This window comes from Corvus hawaiiensis, chromosome Z (genome assembly GCF_020740725.1).
Source record: "Corvus hawaiiensis isolate bCorHaw1 chromosome Z, bCorHaw1.pri.cur, whole genome shotgun sequence".
In the NCBI taxonomy this organism is placed as follows: Eukaryota; Metazoa; Chordata; class Aves; order Passeriformes; family Corvidae; genus Corvus; species Corvus hawaiiensis.
Genome location: NC_063255.1, coordinates 69,507,731 through 69,523,375, shown reverse-complemented (window position 1 = coordinate 69,523,375; position 15,645 = coordinate 69,507,731). Strand labels below are relative to the sequence as shown.

At 39.7% G+C, this 15,645-nt stretch overlaps 1 protein-coding gene across 7 annotated transcripts in view; it reads right to left on the bottom strand.

Moving 5' to 3' along the window:
• The window catches only part of LOC125319701 (ras GTPase-activating-like protein IQGAP2), a 125,591-nt gene that overhangs the window by 51,656 nt on the left and 58,290 nt on the right, over window positions 1-15,645 (bottom strand). For 6 of the 7 annotated variants that reach the window (XM_048291165.1, XM_048291167.1, XM_048291168.1 and 3 more), the window contains exons 3-7: window positions 9,233-9,389; window positions 8,012-8,089; window positions 6,197-6,273; window positions 1,673-1,740; window positions 1,198-1,311 (exon numbers count right to left, since the gene is read on the bottom strand). In XM_048291165.1, the coding sequence (XP_048147122.1) occupies window positions 1,198-1,311; window positions 1,673-1,740; window positions 6,197-6,273; window positions 8,012-8,089; window positions 9,233-9,389 (494 nt within the window). Of the gene's footprint in view, window positions 1-1,197; window positions 1,312-1,672; window positions 1,741-6,196; window positions 6,274-7,463; window positions 7,579-8,011; window positions 8,090-9,232; window positions 9,390-15,645 lie in introns of those variants that run through there. The other variant, XM_048291171.1, reaches the window with a different exon arrangement.

Sequence of the window (15,645 nt, the reverse complement as noted above, 5' to 3'; positions counted from 1 at the left end):
TGCTTTTCTAAGACTGAAAACACTTCAGGAGTTAAAGGAAGTGAAGGATGTTTCAGCCCTTTCATCTTCGGCAGAGGAAGCTCCCTGAAAAAATGCTTCATAGTCACTAAATATCTAAAAATCTGCTAAAAAACTCCTGCCACTTCAAAAGGCAGCATTTTAAGAGCTAGCTTTGGTGAAGCATGCACATATTAAGCAGGCTTCAAAATATACAACACAGATAATGTGAATCAACATCAGTGTGTTGTGGGCTCTGAAACTTTCAGCACACTAAATACCATAATGAATCAGCTTGCCACTTTGCAAGATTGAATGAAGCAGCAATGGAACATACTAAAGCCAGTCCTTCTGTTCTTCAGTTTACCCTGCTGAAAAGAATGGGATCTTGAACAAAATTACTGGAGCTCAAGTGTTGATTTGAGTGGGCACACTTGATTTCACATCATTTAAATGCAGGCAATTTTTTTGTAATATATCACTTCATTTCTTAAAAAAAAAAAAGTGATATAGAGAAAAACACCCAGACTTACAGATGAATAGGCATGGGTAGCAGAAAAAGTATTTAATTCTGTTTTTGAATGGAAGCTGTTCAAGACAGGCTCAAAAGAACCATAACTGTCCAGCAGGACCTACCCCCCAGCAGGGTTCTACCATGCTGTGGGTCACATGCCAGTGGTCAGACAGATTGAAAGCTACCCGTGGAGGCAAGTTCCACATATACAACACCATATGTGAGAGAGTTGTCTGTCTGGAACAATGACTTGTCCTCACATCAACCTGTTTGGGTGTTTTAGGAAAACTGCAAAAGGCAAAAAATAAAAAGAGGAGACACAGAAAATACACATCCATGTTCCCATGGCCATCTACATTGTACCCACATGGTGCAGAGGCATGCACAGAGCCCAATTCATTATTCTAGAGGAGCACTAGCTACCAAAACATTAAACCCATTCAAAATACTGTAAGTAATCTTTGCTTCTGGTAGCACTTCCTATGGTTCAATGGGGATACTAAAAAACTCAGACTGCAAATTTTGAAGAGGCCTTCTAACAATGAAGCAATGTGATAGCGAAAACTTGCTTGCTTTTCTTTCTAGTTATTAAGAGGTGGCAAACAAAGTGAATTAGAACACAGAAAATATTTTGTTAGCATCCTGTCAAAGCACTTGGTAGAGAACACAACGAGAGTCACACTTACAAGCAGCTTCGTCCACTGATAATTCACTGGCCAGAATCCCACCAATTTTGCTAAAAGATGGCATCTGTATACCATATTTCTCTAGCTCCTTTCGCATGTTGCTGATTTCTTCCTCTGTTCAGACAAAAAAATAAAAGGAAACATTATCAGAACAAAAGCATGACAATTTCACTATGAACAACCAGACCTACAAAAACATTTCTGAAAGTGCTTGTGGCCAGGGCTTCTGAGCAGTTTTCCTCCCCATTTTGAAAGACTCTAAGATACGACAAGTATTCCATGCAAACTCACTCCCTCCTGTCCCTTGGAGACTGACAATCATTAAAAATAGCAGCCTCCCACCTGTTTAATTTGTAACAGTGTTTGTAACAATGTTTTCAGAGGAGAGAGCCATAATAGAATATATGCACAATGTTAGCAGATTTACAGGGTAAAAAAACCTATCTAACACATGATTATATGAGCATTTTTTTACCTGTGAAGTCTACTTTTCCCAGGAGGTCCTGGATCTGTGGAGCTAATCCTAGTTTGAAGAGATATAAACTGCAAAGGAGAAAATTAGGCTTTAAAGTTCCGTATGTGATTCAGTGGTTTGCTTTCTGTACAAGAGAAAAGCACTTTTATGAAGCTTTGTCCTTTAACCCTTGACTTACATGAGCCAGTACAGAATAAATTGACACTAAAATTTTCTTTGTTCTGTATTTTTAAGTCTTATAGAAAAGGAAGCATCTCTAAGAGAGTCACTGTCAGTGTATCTCAGGTCACAGGGGATTTATAAACAAGTAGAAAACCTTAGTGAAAGATAGGTAAAGAAATGCAAAAGCTAGTATTGGGGTAAAATTGAGATCTGAAAGCATTTTAGCACAGCTTATATCTTTGGATCTATGTTCTGTTTTGACTTGCATTAATTACATCCCTGTAATTACTAGCTGAAGACACATAAATCACTGAAACCCTTCTTACTAAGTGTAAAGGAACAAGACCCTGTAAGTCCATCCAACACCATCTCAAAATTATTTGTGTCATTAGCTATTTTGTTCTTGGAAAACAAAGAAAGTTGATTCAATGTACTCTCCAAGAGCTAATATTTTAATTTCAATATAGCATGAAAAATATCTTCACCCATTCCTAGAGCTCTGGGGTGCTATCTGAAAGAAAACAGCTGAATACATATATATTTTCTCAGTAGCTTCCAAACACAAGGCATGTGTTTATCTACAAAAGACTGATGTTTCTATAATTTAGCAGTGAAATTCCATAAACAAGTTAAGCAAGAAAGAATCAAAACAGATAGATTTTAAAATCAATACTTAAACAACACATTCCTCCAAAAGGATTGTTTTCCACCTCTTTTCAAACTTACTTCACCCCAACATCATTCATTGCAATTGTGCTTTGGGGTTTAGGGCTTTTGTTTCCAGAGAGGCATATTTCCCTTTTGTGTTTTGTTGTAGAGAGGTTTTTTGCTAATAGCAAATAATAGGATGAGATTTCAAAGCATGTATTTGTAGCTGTTGTATTTATTTAGGAGCATGTGGAATCAGCATTTATTTTCCATGCTGCCACAGCTACTCCTCTGTCCTGTCCCCATCTGGATGAACACAACAAAGGATATCAGGTAGATCAACACTCCTTTGCAGCCTCTCAAAATCATTGCTGATGCCATTCTTAGCTTTCAAATCCGTACAAAATGCAAATTAGCTACTTCAGGGGAAAAATAGCACATAGACTTTACAAGACTATAGTAATGAACCAGGTTCCTCTGTTACCCTGGTCTGCCTTCCAGCCTTTTCTGGGTAGAAAGAGATTTTGCTCCAAGTTTGAGACAGGGACACAATCCTGTCTGAAATGCTGGGTGTCATACAAACAAGCTATGGAAATCAGCAGCATCACTATGCTGACTCTTTTTTGGGTCATCACAATAAAAAGATACAAGAAGAAAGAGTGCTATGAACATTAAATAGTATTTTTTTTGCTGTTCAGCACTTCCAGAAGGATGTTGAACCATGTGTGATATTTCCTATGCTCCTTTGTTTGGATAAACTTATTAACCACCAGATGGTGCTGAAAATGTTCTTCTAGTCTTGCAGGGAACACAAAGACACTTCTACTCTGAGTTAACATATAATTTCACTTGAAACAGCTTGCTTAATGCTTTTATTGTGTAACTTGAACCTCAGAAAACACACAAAGTCAAAAGCAGGGGCCTCATGGTTAAGAAAACTGAATATGGAGGCATCAGGAGCAAAGGAAAAACAAAGGAGAAAGAGCAGTTCCTAGGTGAAACTCCTTTCAATACAAAGCATCACCCATACAGAACTGCATTTCATATCAGGCAGATGTTCCCAGGACTTGTTTTATGCTTAGCTCATGTAAAACATGCTGTGAAAAACAGATCTGAAAATAGCATGTTTTTTTTCTTTCAAGGCATGCTTGTTATTCTGCTGCTTCCTAGGAAAACAATGTTTTGAAGCTGTCCAGCTTCTAGAGCGATAGTTTGTCTAAGATGTAGCAGTGATCTTCTTGCAAGATCACTGATCAAAATTCGAAAACTAAATTTTTCAGGGAAAAAATATCTCCAAGCACTGCTATTTATGAAGAAGAATCATTGTTAACATCTTAATTTAAATGAAGCTGTTTTTAACCTCACTTAGTGCAGGAACAAATCCAAGTCTGCTTTCACAAGAAAAACGGTGCAAGAAATGAAACCTATGCCTTTGTATTTTTCAAGTTGGAACCAGAAGCTCCAATTCTGGTTCTACCACTAATTTGTTCCTGGCCTTGGTCCCAGTCAATACTTTAAGTATTGATGTTTCAGTAAGAGAAAAGCAAGAGGTAATTACATTCAACAGGAATATAATAAGAAATAGTTTGCTAAGTCACTCCTTCCTGGCCAGAGCTGTGTTGTATTTGACAGCACAAGTCATTCCAAATGATTTAAGTACAATGGTCTTAACCTCAGACTTGAATCAGGACATAACCTAAAACTGTATTTAAATAATCATGCTTAGAGTAACCATCTATCCTCAGGCCTCCTAGCAGCAGCAGATCAGCAAAATAATAAACAGCCAATGACTTTCCCTGAAAAATGTTACTATTTTCAGATGTCAAATATATGTTTCAGATACAGCTCAGCATTCTTCTGGTGCCAACCCACCTGGGAACACGGCTGGCCAAGCAAAGTGACCTGTCCTTAATTCTATTCTTTGCCAGACAGTTTTCAATGTAGCCTGAGTGCCATTCAGTACTGAGATTGGAGTTTGATTTGAAAAACTCCAGTGAAGGACTTATGGCAAGCATTTTAGGAAAAGGTATAGAAGTAAATAAAGCTCAGTCATTGTTTCTTCTATTCTTACATCCTGCACAGGATGCAGGCAACAGGAGCCTACAACCTCATGGGAAAGCATCATAAATAAAAGCATTCCAGGCCTAGTCCCTTTCAGTGTGGCATGACACGTATGATATAAAGTTCATTTCTGAAATTATAGAACTAAAAAAACCCCACCATACTAAGTACAGAAGTACAGAGTTAGAGCTTTGTGCTGATATGCATCAAGAAAAAGTAATTTAAACAGGACAAACTTGGAAGCAAAAACTGAGACAACACAGACTAATTCTGGTAATGGCATAAATCCTGGGGCATGTCAATGGAGAAAGGAAAATTTCTACCATAGCTCAATCCATTGTAAACCTCAGTTCAGGATGAGAGTTATTGCCATTGCAATCATAAGGCAGATATTATGAAGGCATTTGATGGGATTGTTGTTTATGTAGCATTCAAATTCACAGTTAATATGTCCTATGTACATGAGGGGCAAATACTAGAAAAATTAAATGCGTTCTTCCACCTTCTGCAAAATGTTTGAGCTGGCCCATAACACAGCTGGGGGGCACACAACCCACTGAGTCAGCCTGACCTGGTTAGGGTTATAGCCCCATGGATCCTCTTTACAGGCAAGAGCCACCCTCAAATAGTCCTGGAGTCACTTCCCAGGTAACATTACACCAAGTGTAATAATTTCAAGGGGCAACTCTCGTCAAAGATGGCAAAAATATACTGAACTGTCAACTGAACACCTGGCATATAAAGCAAATACAGTGAACTTTAGTGGTAAGTCCTGTTTATTGGGAGTGACTGCACATCCCAGAGTGCAAGAGTGGTCACAATTTCAAGGATTAGCCCTAAAGAAGTTTTAATAAAGCATGTATTGAAGAGTTTCTGTTAGGCCTGGAGCAGCTGATGTACCTTTGAACACCATTAAAAACAGAAGAAAGTTTGGGGTGTAAGTTAATTCTGTTCTCTGAAAGATTAGTGCCAAAAAATATTTAAAGGGAAAGGTCTCTGTGTGCAGGAAATGAACTAGAAGAGCCACAGGAGAGTGGAGCTGTCTGCCAATACCACTGCCTCTCACACCAGGGACAGCACAGGGCAGATGTTTTTGTGCTAAACATCAAGAAAACCTTAAGGCAGAACATGAAAAAATTTTAATCTCTACTTTCAATGGTGTAGTGAAAGGCTCTTACTTTACCTTAGAAGTCAAGTTGCTCAGAATTTTGAAATCTTTGAAAATGTTTCATTTTTACATAAATTACCACAGAATAAAGTAATTGCTTCAGTTTTGGGACAGAAATATGTCAGTTCATCATTATTTTCACTCTGATCAGCATGTCTGCTCCATGGTTGCACTAATGTTTTGCTAAGTTTCTGTTAATTTGCTTGATTTCTGTTGAAGTATGCATTTTGAAATTGTATGCTCACTTTGCAAGTGGGTGTACTATCGAGAGAGGGATGTGTGTGCTGAATTCAGTAGCCCTTAGTTTCTATTTTGAAAATTACTAGGCCAATGCCCTGACAAAGTTCAACTTTTGTCTCCAACTTAAAATTAATGAACTTCTAAATTCTGACAGATTTTGATATACTGGTTGCCCTAAAGCCATTTCAAGACTTACACTCCTACCTTTGGCAGGTACTATAACTTTTATTCCTGTCAGCAGTTACCTTAGAGCATGAATGCAGTATATCATCCGAGGGATGTTTTTCCTATCATAGACATCCGTAGTCTCTGGATAAAAGATCTAAAAACCAAAGAGCACACAGTTAAATAAGAAGACTTATTACAGAGCAGAAATATTTACTCTGCAGAACTGTACCTTAAACTTACAGAATTTCAGCTGGTACTTCTATACAGCTATGAGTCACGTCTCTTCTGATGCTATTTTAACTTTATCAGTAGTTTTCATAAAGAGGAGCTTAATAAAGCATAAAAGCTATTTAATAAGAGGGGAAAACAGGAAGATAAGCAGACAGCATTTCAACAAGATTTTTAGAAAATGTCCTTTGGCATAAGCTCAGCCAGTAGTGCTTGTCCTCTACAGACGCCCAAAACCTGGAATGCAGTTACAATTTGCAAAGCCTCATTACAAACCAAACCTATCAAGTATGGTTTGCAAATGCATAATTTTAATTGCCAGCACCCCTAACTTTGTGAATACATCATTTACAAAGAAAGATATTGAGAGAGAGGAATATTAAGCAATTTAGCCAAGAAGTCACATCATAAGTTCCAGTTCTGGTTCTACCACTAATTTGTTCCTGGCCTTGGTCCCAGTCACTAAACACTGTTTCTCCACAAAAATATAATAAAAAGACTTAGTTAACCGTGAGAGTTGGCAGCATGCTTCCAGCCCAGGCTGGTCACTCAGGGCTGCACTGTCCTATGGTCAATAGGACCAGACTGAGTAAGTCAGGAGCACAGTGCCCTCTTCATCACTTGCTCAAAACAGCTTTGTGAGGGGAAATTGGGAAAGCTTTTGGCCATGACCATCCTCTGCAACAGAAACATAATCTTTCAGAGGAGGGATGGCAGGGTGGAAATCAGCCAGCTGAACAGAAGGCTCAAGGTCTCAACTGGAAAAAAAAAAGCCTGATCTGGAAAAGGCAGGATGCTTTCCCATCTCTCTGGCATTTCTGATGGCAGTCATGAGTGCCCTTTCCCGGTTATGGGCACCTGCAGTGAGGTTGCCTGCAGTGAACTTGCCTACAGTAGCTGACCATTAGCCCATGTAGCCCTTCAAGCAGCTGCCTGAGCATCCCCACTGTGCCTGACCACAGTGCCTCAGGCAGCACCAGGCTGCTGGCCCCCAGGCACCCTGGGGTGGGAACTGCTCACCTCAAGCTGCGTGTGGCCACCAAAATGTACAAACAAGCAGCATGGGTGTTTGCACACAGCCCTTTCTTAAAGGATTTTCATCCAAAATAGACTCACTGGTGCCCAGAAACAGCAGCAGAGGGGGGAGATGACAAGTGAAGACCCACAAGGAGGAAGGTAAATATAAGAGGTGACCCAAGAAAGCAGCAGGTGGAAGAAGAGCAGCAGCACAGTCACGCAGATGCACTGAAGGGTGCAAGAACAGTCTGGAAACAGGGTAGAGGCAGAGAAACTGGGACGTACAGTAAGAGGAAGAGGCAGCAAGAGGCACGATGTGAAGAGGTAACCTAAAGGAAGCAAATATTTAAGTTTTCTGTTTTAAACCATATTCCTTTCAGGGCCTCCCCCCCAGAGACTGCACTAGCAATACGATATAGCTCAAACACTGCTAGTGTCCCCCCACCTCAGCCCACACAAACCGGCAGCAGCAACACAGGACTGACACTCCCATTGCTTTCCACATTACCTTCTCCTCAATTTGTTTTTTGAATTACCCCTTCCCTGCAGACTTACTGTAAGGAACTGCTTATGCTCAAGCAGATGAAAGGGGATCTCAGTGAGCCAATGATTTCAGCCACTTTCTTTGCTGAAATTTAAAGGCTTACCTTAGGCAGACCAATGGATTCCATTGCTCTTAACCACTGCACAGTGTTGTCAGTGTGCCGAAAATGAAGGCCAGATCTCTGTTAGAAACATAGGAGAAGATTATTAAAGTCACATTAAGCAAATTCTCTACTTATTGATCCTCCTGTTATTTCCCAGTTTTATATCCTGAAGCTGAGTTCAAGGAATGTTTGCTTATTTGAACCTGGAGACCAAAGTGTAACAGCTTCAATTTTGCTAATGAAGCATTCTAACACATCAACAGCTCCACACTGAGTTCAGCTCATTCTTTCACATTACATAAGCCAGATTTGTATGGATCAGGGTGGACTGTGATTGAAGTAGAAATTTATACAGTCCTTCAGTATTCTTTGGGAGTAGAGGCTGGATGTTAAATACCAGGAACCAAAATACAGAAATAGTAACACTGCTCAGAACTTCCATGAAGAACAGATAAGGAGGTCTTGGAATTCTTCAGTTCTACCTGAATACCTGACCCTCCCTAAAGCCTATGACAGCAGCATAAGAATAAAGTGGGAAAGTATTTTTATTTTATTTTCAATGTTATCCTTCAGAGCAAAAGGAAGAAGGAATCTCTGAAGTTTTGGAGATTTTCAAGAGAAACATTTAAATGTAACTGGAATTCTTAACCTTTTTTTTTTTTTTTTGCCCCCCCTACATGTTGAGATAATGCTTTCCATAGTGGGACTAATGTGTATGAATATATATTTCTGTATTATCCAGGTCCTTGGAGCTAGCAAAAGCCTGTGCAGGGAACAAGCTAAGCTCATTTACTGGTAGCTTGCTTTTTGCTTCTCATAGTTAAAGTTGATAAAATAAACACAGAGATCTAATGAAGTGAATGTCAGATATGCTCACATTCTAAGATGAAGAAAGCTTGAAATAGTTACCAAATTGCTTTTGACTTCTATTACTAATGAGAAATAACTTTATTAATTGCAAAGCTCATGTTCTCCTTGGAGCCAGAAATGTAATTTGTGCAGTTTTAAAAATGTGAAGCCACACCAAAACAATTTTTCTATGGGTAAAATATCTCTAACTTATCATACAGGCTTCTTACAGCTGTGCATCTTCCATCTAGTCTCTACAGCCTTAAAAGAGATACAGAAAACTAACTAGCCATGCTTAGGAATCTTTAAGAGCTGGAAGACAAACATTACTGGGTTTTGTCATCTTGGTGAGAGAATTGAGAAAGTTATTACCTTGTAGCGTGACTGCTCCGCATCATAGATCTTTTTGTCTGACACCACATTAGGTGCAAAGAATTTCGCAAGTTTGGCAAGGTAAACACCATTTCTTAAGCCTTCTTCCAGTTCCGTAGTTGGGGGCAGCTCTTCGTCCAAGCAGACCTCCATCCATCTACAGAGACATTTGAGAAACATTGTTATTTGTATTTTAATAGGAGTGACAGCTTTTGCCTACAACTATCATACTTTAAATGTCACTACCACAATGTAATTATAACAGAAGGACAAGTGCTAAGGAGAAAGTCCACGTATTCATTCGCATGGCATATCAAAATGATTAGAGAGTCGTATCTGTGATTGTGACCCATCAATAAGCAAACAGCATGCTTTGAGGTATTCACACTCCAAGGGGTCTAACTCAAATCTTTTAAACAGTACTAGGCTTATGAAGAAAACTAGAAGAAAATGTGGAGCATTGTTTATTATTGATGTTTACATTTAAAAAAACCCTGTGATTTCTACACCAGTGCTGAACCTTCTGAACATCAAGGACAGCAATGTTCTGGGTGAGGCAGGTTCCTGTAGCCAATGTGCTCTGCAACATGACCTTGCAGCAATGCCCACCACAGTACAGAGCACTCCTGCAGATTATTCTCCTTCCTGCAAGGGAGTTCTGCACTCTCACCCATGAAACGCAGTACTGGTGCTGGAGGGAGGAGTGAGGGTTTTGTTGAAAAGCCCGAGGTACTTCATGCATTTGAGATCTGCCTGGCAGTAAGTAGGCTGAAACACGGCTTCTTGTTAGTGACAGTGACTAAATCCTGCAAGGTGCTAAATTAGTTGTGTGTTTGAGATTTAAGATGTGATAGACATGGTAGGAGACAAAACAGTATTAATTGAATACATAACCAGTTCAGAAGGCAAATGACAGATATGAAACCATATTATCTAGTATGTTTATATTGAGTAGCCAAGAGAAATTGCTTCCAAAGCCCTTCTGAAAAAGATTCATGTCCTAATCACTGGACCAGAAGTTCCTTACATTGGTGGTCTAAGTGTTTTGGCCCTGTGTTATTATTCTTATTTCCAGCAGTTAAATCACATTACAAGAGCTTTAAATCTGCTTATTTCCTCCCAGTATCTTTTTTTTAAAATTTGTTTAGTCAATCTCTCATGGTTTTAGGACATTAATATCAATACAAATAAAAAAGCTAAAAGGCAAGAATAAAGTTGAAGACATTAGTTCACTTTGCTTACTGTAACTAAGGCAGCATCATTTTAAGCAAGACAGCATTACAAATCTGACATCACCTCCATAGGGGTGACTTCAGAAACCTGAAATCTTGGATCCAAGTTGAAAATGAGCCAGTTTTTACTTCACCATGGAATAGAAGAAAGCTCACTACATCATTTTGTTTCACATTAAAACTCTAGACAAATGTTCTACTCCATTCCACTTTTGGATTTGTTACAGGACATATGAAAGTTGTTTCACTGAAGCACAGACTACCCGAATAGCTGTTTAGGAAACCAACATCCATAAATCCAACACAATATCACACAAAACTGCACTAAGCAAGTGTCATTAGGAGAACTGTGTTTTGCAGTACAAAAGCTGCTTCAGTGAGGAGAATCATATTCCTGATGAGTTTCCCAGCTTTATCCTGCACTGCATGTTTGTGTATTATGGGTCCATGCCAAGGGTCCCAAAAGTCACCCTTACTAATGACATTTTATAGACCAAATAGATTTATACTCTAAGGAATCACACTTGTCTTCTCCAAAGAAGACAAGGAAGAATATACAAAGAAAGTGTACTTCCAGGCAAATATGGCTTTTACCTGAGCCAGTTAGCTTTTCCTATAGAATTTATTTCCTAGAATGTGTCTTCTAGAAAAAGAATTGTACAGATAAGCAGCAGGAGCTTGCTGAGCCAGAGCAGGTATTCACCATGAGCCACAGCTGACTCTGCTGTTCAATGGATCATCTCCAGAGATATGAACAGTGGGCCCAGAGCAGCATTTTGTATTCTTTGTACTTCAAATTCTCAGTTTTCTTGTAAAAAGACTTTTCTAATATCGTAAGTCCAGGGTACCAGAAAGCTACTGCATTGGAACTGTTTTTGAAGATACACACATGTGCCCACCTGCAATTTTTCTTCCTTCCAGTACAAAAATTTACTACTTATATATAAAACTGAGTCATTCCCTGAGCTCTAAATGAGATGCTGATCCAAAGTGAAAGCTACTCCTCAGCTTTTCAAACTTCTTGTAATTCAACAGCAGTAAAACTGTTGTGGGTTTTTTCCCAGCATGGTGATAAGCCTTTAAAATTAATCTGGAACCCTTCTGTTCTAGTTAGGTAGGCTACGATGTCTAAAGGGTAAATGCAGTACCCTGAGGAACAACCTGGAAACAGTATGAGGATGCAAAGAAAGAAGAAAGAAGAAAAAAAGTAATGTAGAATACACCTGTCAAACCGCAAGTCCAGATAAACATACAAGAGAAAAAATCTCTTGAGAAGGAGGATGTTAGTAAGTCAGTGAAAAAAAGAGGGGGAAAAACTAGAGAGAACTAAGTGGAGCAGACCTGAAAGATGTAAAGTTTCTTTCCATTTATAGCCAAAAATCTAAAAGTTATATCTACTCTGGAAAAAATTAGGGGTCTGCAATAGGGCAACTATAACTTACAGCATTTGGTAATCAGTGTCCAAGACTGAGAACACAGATACAAGCTGTATTACATATAAGATATGTTTTACCAATGTCTGGAAGTTGCAGAACTTAGCTACAACAAGATCTACTGTGAAAAGATTTACTGTGTTTTGCACATGTTTAATCAGAGGAAGGAAAACCTCAGGATTTTAATTAAATCCTGCTAGTATACAAACAACCTTGTAACTCAGTTATGCAAACAGCTGGAAGGTGCTGTAAGTACTCTGCAGAGCCTTCTCTTCTCCAGGCTGAACAACTCCAACTCTCTCAGCCTGTCCCCACAGAAGGGGTGCTCCAGCCCCCTGATCAGTTTTGCAACCCTCTTCTGGGACCCATTGGACTAAGCCACATCTTTCCTGTGCTGGGACCCCAGAGCTGGATGCAGCACTGCAGGTGGGGTCTCAGCAGAGCAGAGCAGAGGGGCAGAATCCCCTCCCTGGCCCTGCTGGCCACGCTGCTTTGGATACAGCCCAGGACACATTTGGCTCTCTGGGCTGTGAGTGCCCATGGCTGGGTCATGTTGAGCTTCCTGTCAACCAACATTATCTATAGCACTTTTCTCCCCAATGCTGTTTGCAGTTACAGAAGTTTTGTTCCCCTTACACTGATTCAGCCAAAAGGCAACTATGGTTTTAAACAGAAAGAACCACTACTTCAAACCTTGTGAGGTTCTGCTTTTTAAGACATAGTTTGGTGAGTTTATGAAGGTTATTATATAACATGGTACAGTCAGCAGGAGCAGACCGGACTGAGAAAACCAGAAATCCTTCTACTTTTGTTTCTTTAAGTGAAACAGAGGCTATCCACATGACAGTAAGGATTTATAGATACCTTTGGAGCAATTTCTTTTTCTTCAGGGCTAAAGAAGCAGCATTGCCATTGGCTCACCCACTGTTTTCCTGAGCACACAGAACTGCAGCAATCAGCGTCACATTTAAGTCTGTTGCAGAAACTGTTGCCCAAAAAGAAGTAGTAAATACCACTGATACACATGATGAGGTCTGTAAGTCAACCTCAGACAGTATGTTTTCCTTCAGTATCAAGCTTGTAGAGTAAGGCTATTATAGCTATCAAATGTGCACATGCATTTCTACCATCCTTTTTCAACAACATAATCTCGTAACTGTGCTTTTAACAACCCTAACTTAGTGACTGAGGTAGGCCATGAAAAACTGACGGTGGTGACCATGATAGTCCATTTGGTCACTCATTTAAGCTAAACCCAAACCCTGCTCCATGGTGGAGGGACAAAAGGGACTCAGGAAGCAGAGTAAAGCATACAGCATCACCAAAGCTCATCTAAAATTAATAATCCTTCAGACAGTCCTACAGAGCTACCCATGCCAGTTATAGTCTTACCATTTGGATAAAATATGCATAAACAGGCATTTTCCTAAGGAGAGATACTTAGGAATGCGTAAGTACAGCCCACTTTGATTTTCATAACACTGCAGTACTTGCCAACACAGAAACAAAGGATTTGCCTTAGACAAAAAGGAAACCTAGATCTGATCAATGAAAATGTATCTCCAAGACTTTAGTTCCAATATATAGTACTAGAGAGTCAGCCAGGAATAAATATTGAGGTACAATTCCCTTTTGCTTTGCTCAGTTCTGTTTTAACTCTTGACAACCCATGGCAGAGCTGTTCAGCAGTGAATTTCTGGCAAGATAACAATACGCCTTCTATACCAGACTCAAGAGCAGCAAACAACATGCTGCTCACTAGGAGATCCTGTTTCCACATTTGACTATGTACTGGAACAGACTGCCCAGAGAAGTTGTGGATGTCTCCTCACTGGAGATATTCAAGAACTGGCTGGACTCAATCCTGTGCAATGTGCTCTGGGATAGCCCTGCATGAGCAGGGAAGTTGGACCAGGTGACCCACTGTGGTCCCTCCCAACCTTAACCATTCTGTCTTTCTGTGAGAAGAGCGGCAGTACAATTAGCTCAGACTGAATTTTAAAACAAAACTCCCCTGCTGAATCTCATTCAAGGCAAGGTCAAGGGAACTGGAAGACACAGTGCTGCACTACAAACTTAACCAGTTATGAAGACGTCATTGACAGTGTGTGGTGAGCAAAGTACACACACAGGTCAAGAAACTGGAAATGCTGGAATCAGCGTTCAGCAGAGAAGAGAGGATATGTTTTACAACCCACCCAAAGTCCATCACGTTTGGCACACAATCTTGCAGTGAAATTTATACTTTTGCTGCCCTGCCCCTTCAGATTTATGCCTCAAGATGTAGATCCAAGGGCACCAGGTTTGTGGGGAGCAGACCTTCAAAGAAGAAAAAAAATGGGACTCCAGAGTCACAGCTCAGAACACTACATGCTGCTATGGAAAAGGTGTAGTGAAGACAATATAAACATAAGTTACCTCTCATTTATTACCTCTCTGGCTCACAACCACAGCCTTTCAGTCTACTTTAGCACAAGTGAAACAGACTGCTGCCCTAGAAAGTACAATGTGGCCAATTTTTTCCAAAGGCAAAATCTTGCTGCTAGAGAATAATAGTAACCACAATCAGACCCAATGCAAAATGTTAGATTCTAGCTTTAAATGTCTGAAGTGGTGGAAGTGGTTTAAGTCAAAACTTTTACTTGGACATACTCAGAAATATACAACAGTCTGAAGCATGTGAGCTCATCATTTAAAATTCCACACTACTATGTCTCCAGTTTCTGAATCTACAGATTTGTTAAGAAATCTCAGCTCTTAAATCTTCATTTGCTTAAAAAAAAATATGATTTTCATTTAGCTGCCAAGATTCGCTTAAATATTGCTTTATAAAAGATGGTGACAGCAGCCAAAGCAACCTAGGTGTGTTCCTTGGCTGACTAGTGGTGTGGTGGTAGTGTTGATTTGTTTATAAAGAAAACCTGTATGTTAATCTTGGAATTTGTTCTCATTATACTGCAAGCTTTAGTATGATACATCTCCTAAACCAGAAAACTTAGGAAAAGGTTATTTCACAAACAGCCACGGGTTATTTCCAGAGGAAAACCATGCAAAGCTTCCAGCTAGCCCATGCAAATAGATACAATACAATTTGAATACCATCATGGCAAAAGCTATGAGTTGTATAAAAAAGTGCACAGCCTTGGAGGCTTGATTTCGAGGCTGCGGAAAGTAGAGTGGTTAGCTGAAAAAACTATTTTCTTCACACCCTTTTTTTTCCCCCCCTCATGTTCTGGTGCATTCAGCCCCAAACATTCCTTACACATGGGAGCCTTAGCTCAAGTCAGAGCTATAGTCCTCTGATGCCAACTTACTCCTGGAGCCAGGCACCCTGGAAACAATGTTCCAAATTTGAAGCTCTAGATTCATACTCCAGAGACAGCTTATACTGCATCTAAAGTTTTACCCATCCTAAGAAGTTATCTTGTCTGAAACAAATAAAATTTTGCGATTGTGGGTCACCACAGCAGTAGGGTGAAGGAAGGTATGATATAGGTCATTCCAGTCACCAGTGCTCTCATGTTACATACAAGAAGTAACATGAAGGTAGCAACATGGAGGACACCATGAATCACTCGGCTACACAAGATCTCAGAACTTCAGCACATAAAGAAAGTTTCAAATCCTTCAGCAAGAATTTTGGATTAATTTGCAGTTATCAGTTTTTTTACACTTCCATAAGTTGGTTCAAATTCAAAGCTGCATATCATTGAGTCTCCCGCTAGTGTTAGATTTAACAGCATCAGCT